We start from the raw sequence: 5,225 nt of genomic DNA on the forward strand, positions 1-5,225 counted from the left end.
ATACATTAGTAATGTCTGACTGGGCCTCGTGCCACTTTATGTTCAACAAATTGGGCCCTCAGGTCAAAAAGGTTAAGAACACCTGGTTTAGAGGAGTTTGACACGCTGGGCGGGAAGAGGCTCGGCCCAAAAACATGGCATCCTTTACAATTAATTACAGCACTCAAGTTAAGGAAGCAGCTAATGGATCATCCCAGGCCTCGTCCTGTGAGCTGAAGGACAGTTCATCAAATTTCCCTTTAACACAAGAGGAGTCTGCCCTCTTAAACTTAAGTGAAAATTGTTGTATCATCTAGCAAAGAAAATACTTCTTTATTTTGTCTTTTTGTACACAAAGTTTAAACAACTTAAAGACATCYGCAATTACTTTTTTTAGGCTTTTTACATCCTCATTTGTCCCGTTCTTTGGGTCCTGCAACGACCCAATTTCCCCACAGGGATTATTAAAGTTTCATCTTATCTTATCAGCCCCATCCTTCTCCCCTCCCCCCATCACCTCTCTGCACCTCCCTCCTCCGATCTTTCACTTAATTATGTCCCGTGAATGAAGTTCATCTTTCATGCTGCCAGCAGCCGGCAGCGCGGCTCGCCTCCTCTGGCCCATCTAATCATGGCGCGGGGGCTAAACTAAATTTAGACAGTCAGCATGTGAAGCCTGGCAGGCCCTAATGGAGGCTGACGGATCAAGATGCACCGCTGATGTACAAGATACACTTTGCTTGAACCGGCCGCGACCGCTGTCGACTAACAGCGGCGAGTCAAAAAGCATTTTGTGTTCACGCAGTGAAGCGGCGTCCTGACGAAAGGCTGTTCACGTTTAATCAAATCCAGCATTCATATTTTAAGATTTGAACTTTCGCTCCCAGTTTGTGCACAAATTTTAAGTGGTCTACACAAAAATAATCAACTGAATTTTTAAAAATGTGGAGGGAATTGGCTTTGTTGCAAGATTTTACATAAAAACATCGATTTCTTCTAACATAAAATCAGAACACCGCTGATTTAAACAAAGAGTGTTTAATCTTTCCAAGAAGAAACACATTTGTGTTGTGTGGACACTTTAATCCTGACCACAGTTAATGTCGATGACTGCGGCTTAGTGGCTGATCTGACAACTTAACTTGTATGCATGACCCGGCTCCATAATTATAGACTTTCTGGTGTCATAAAACCGAAGTGCAATCATTAATTGTGATACGGCTGGAAGAGCACTGCGGAGGAAAGTAGAGTGATGCTACTGAAAACAGGTTGATGAAGTAGAAAAAACTGCCTGCCAGTCAAATTTATACTGAAAAATCAATAACTGCTTGTTCAAGATATCAAGTGGTTCCTCGAGCTCATGAAAAACTCCTCAATGGATGCATTTATCAAAAAATAATGATGTCATGTTTTGGTTTATATACTGTTAAACTTCTAGTTAAATCTGTGCGACTGTTTAACAGATCTTAAGGGATGTTTTATGTGTAAGACCAGGCTAAGAAGAAAAAGGCTGAACTTGAAGGAAAATATTCAATCCAAAGGTTTTCAGTTAAATTACAAGAAAAGTTCAGTAAGTTTGGATTCAACCTTATTCCTGTTTTGCTTTTTATTTCCACCTGATTTAACTCAGTTTTGACAAACTGATTTTTGTTTCACAAACAAAAAAAGAAAAAGAAAAAAAGAAATTGAATCATAGGAATAGCTGGTCAACAACAGGACTGTTTATTGTAACTTCCCAGATTAATGCCAGGCAGTTTATCTTTAGTCAATTAAACCCACAGTTAGATTCAGAAAAAGTAAATACAATTAAAAAACCTACGTAAACTGTTAATTATGCTTTAAGATTATCAGCATCCATTTAGACCACGTGTCAAACTCAAGGCCCACGGGCCAAATGTGGCCTGTGGGTGACTCTCACCTGGCTCACCATCTAATATAAAAATAGTTTTTATAGATTTATAATAAAATGCAACAAATTAAACAAATCTCAAAAGGTGAAAGATACTACTTCTACTACTACTACTACTACTACTACTACTACTACTACTACTACTACTGCTACCCATGAGCTGTTCGCTTTAAGGAATTGAACAATTTAGCTGGATAGCACAGTATTGTTTCAAAATGAGCTGCTGTAAACCTAGCATTGACCATAAACTACATCTCCCATAATGCATGTTGATTATGAATGGGAATTCCCTGTAGGAAAATGGGAGACAATCAAAGATGGCAGCTACTCACCACAACTCAGTGAGTAAAACTCTTTTTTTAGTATTATTTTTGTATTATTTATTTCACATTTAGTCRGTTGTACTTTCCAGTGTTTATAAGAGGATGTTTTAAAACACTGTTTCTATGCAGGAAACACCAGGTAGGGCTCAGTTATTGTTAGCTGTGCTCAGCCATAGCAACGAGATGAGGATGGTGAAGTTTCCTGTTTAGTCAAAGTTAAACATGAAGCATCAAAGTTATTTACAACTGGCCCTTTGAGGGCCACATAACGCTCATGTGGCCCTTGGTGAAAATGAGTTTGACAAACAGGACCATTTCTAAAATAATGTACTCTAGAGCACTGTTTCCCAAAGTTGGGGTCGGGACCCAAAGTGGGGTCCCGAAACATCAAGGTGGGGTCCTGAAAAGATTTTCTGAATTAATTACATTTTCGCCTTAGTTGTTACAAAKGAGTGAGGTTAGTRTATTTAAAATGGATAAATGTAGTATAAAWATATTGTTACTATGCCCATGTTTTGTTGACCTGATGCAAATGTTTATCATCCAAAAATAGTTGGGGGCTCAGGTCTCTGCTACTGTAATTTTGTGGGTCAAAAGCTGAAAAGTTTGGGAACCACTGCTTTAGAGGCTTTCCTTATATGTGACCCATCGCGTTGAAACAAGGATTAAGTCCAAAAGTGGAATGTGGAAAAATAGGCAGATATAGGGTTTTGATTTAAACATGGAAAAATTACATTTTGTCAAAATATAATGAATTAATGCCTTACTTTTCAATGTATGATTTGAATGAGCTGTCTGAAATAAAATCCTAAAAACATTTTTGAAGCATTTTTTGAGCAGTAGCAACMAAAAACCTGATTGAGGAAAAGCACATTTAATTTTTTTAATTTTTCCCTCTGAGTTAGAAATGTTTTTGTTTCTTTTCAACTGGGAAATCTTAATATACAAATAATATTTGCAGTTTTCTCTTTATATTAACATCAAAAATTACTCAATAAATTTACATAAAATTAGGACTTAGACCAAACAGTAAGGTATTTTCGTAACCAACAAGACAAGTTAAGTCATATCTCTGGATAAGCTGATGATATCACAATGATCCAGGTATCAAAACTTAGCTTTTAAAGCGGGAATCTGAAAAAGTGATTACGGTCGGTCATTTTGTCCAAATTTCACTTAATCCTCATTTTGATGTGATGGGTCACATACTGGTCCTTTTCTTTTAGTCCAACAAGCGACACAAAATTTTATTGTCAAGATAAAAACTCCATGAATWCAACTCCTTTACTGAGGTCACTAAACTCGTTAATATCAGCTTTATTAATTAAACAGAAAAGAAACTTTAAATCCAAGCCTTAATATTATGCTACACTGCATTTCTTTTAAATGCTAAACATTTACAGATGTACTTTACGGCCAAGGTTTTTGCTTTTCTACTCTCCCTGAAATGATTTCAGAAAACTTTACCTTCTTTACGCTACAAAAACTTTTAACAAGCCTAAAAGTGGAGTTACTGAATACAAAACTTTACTTCAAGGCCTGATGTCTGCTAGCAGAAGCTCAAATTTTAGGTCAGCATCTGCACTCAGACATCTTGTACGAGAACTAAAATGATTATTATTAACCTTAATTTAAGCAAACAAATCCCACTGAGATCACAGATCTCTGCATGGAAGGCCTGGGCCTGAAGGCMGCCTAAACATGACGGAGTTCATCTGAGTTCATCTGCTTAAAACAAAGAAAAGCAACAAGTCTGCCAAACTTCAAGAGGAAGAGGTCTGGAGGAGTTTCACGGCCACGAGGTTAAAGTCTCTGGGGCTGGAGGAACAATAAAAGGCCTGTCGTTTGCTCACAACAAAGGCCTGTCATTTGCTTTTGTTGTTGCYGGTGGTTTTTTTCTGCCTTGTAATCTGCATGTCCAGATGGCTCGATGACTCCCCCCCACCTCACAGCATCGTTAACAGCACAGCACAGCTGGCAGCCCGAATGTGACGCAGAAGAAAGCAAGAAAATGAAGAAGTGAAGGAGCTTTAAAAAGAAAGGCTAACCAGAGCGCCGCTCATGAACTCTAAGTAAACCTTGGCGACAAACTTTACCAGGATGTGGAAACTCACCCAGATCTGTGTTGGGTCCTCCCAACAACTGCTTGAACTTATCCAAACGGGACGCTTCCCTCTCCGTCATGACCGGGGTGCCGGATGTGTTCTGGTCGGCCATGCGAGCTACGAGTGGGATGACGGGCGGCCGGTGGGGCAGAGACCTCTGTCTGTGGAGGGCGGCGCGCTCACCTTCTGCATCTGGTGGAAAAGAACAAAAAAAGATGAAAGGGATTGTTGTAACGGTTGTAATAGTTGCAACATTTCGGTTGCCAACTATTAAGGCCCAAAGGGGAAGACAAACACATTAATTCAGTTTTCTGAGCACCACATGTTCCCCCAGATGTTTTTAAACGAACAGAGAGAAGTGGCAGAAACACCAAGCTGTCTCTTCCTCCACGCTGAACACTCACTAAGTTCTTAATGGGTTCTGCTAAGAGCGCTCAGACAGTTCAGACTATCTGAACAGAACCACCAAACAACTACAGCAGGATGACAAAAACACTTCAAACTGACAGCTGACAATTTTAATGACCTATTCAGCTATTATCGAAACTAATAAAAGGCTACAAATCTGTGCTCAAGTGCTTTATTTGCCTTTGCAAAAAATTTAAAACCTTATTAAAGCAGGCTGGAGCCTCTGTGTGGTAGAGCTTTATGAGTCCGTTTACTAGTAACTAGAAGCTCATTAAAGATTATTTTCAATCCAGTTTCTAGAATCCAGGAAAAATGTTCACAAAGAAAAYGATCAATTCTGGTAACTACCGTATTTTTCGGACTATAAGCCGCAACTTTTTTCCTGAACTTTGAACCATGCGGCTTATAGTCCGGTGCAGTTTATACGTGGATTATTTTCTTCAGCCACCAGGGGGCTCTTAAGATGCATTTGCTTCAACCACTCGCTTCAAAAAAAGAAGG

General features: G+C 39.1%; 1 protein-coding gene across 1 annotated transcript in view; it reads right to left on the reverse strand.

The window, feature by feature from the left end:
• Positions 1-5,225, reverse strand: part of tbc1d22a (TBC1 domain family, member 22a) — a gene marked incomplete in the record, with an annotated part of 186,046 nt that overhangs the window by 165,033 nt on the left and 15,788 nt on the right. The window contains 1 exon segment of the mRNA XM_014018835.1: positions 4,326-4,508. Within this exon segment, the coding sequence (XP_013874289.1) occupies positions 4,326-4,508 (183 nt within the window).

This window comes from Austrofundulus limnaeus, unplaced genomic scaffold, assembly GCF_001266775.1.
Source record: "Austrofundulus limnaeus strain Quisiro unplaced genomic scaffold, Austrofundulus_limnaeus-1.0 Scaffold204, whole genome shotgun sequence".
Classification (NCBI taxonomy): Eukaryota; Metazoa; Chordata; class Actinopteri; order Cyprinodontiformes; family Rivulidae; genus Austrofundulus; species Austrofundulus limnaeus.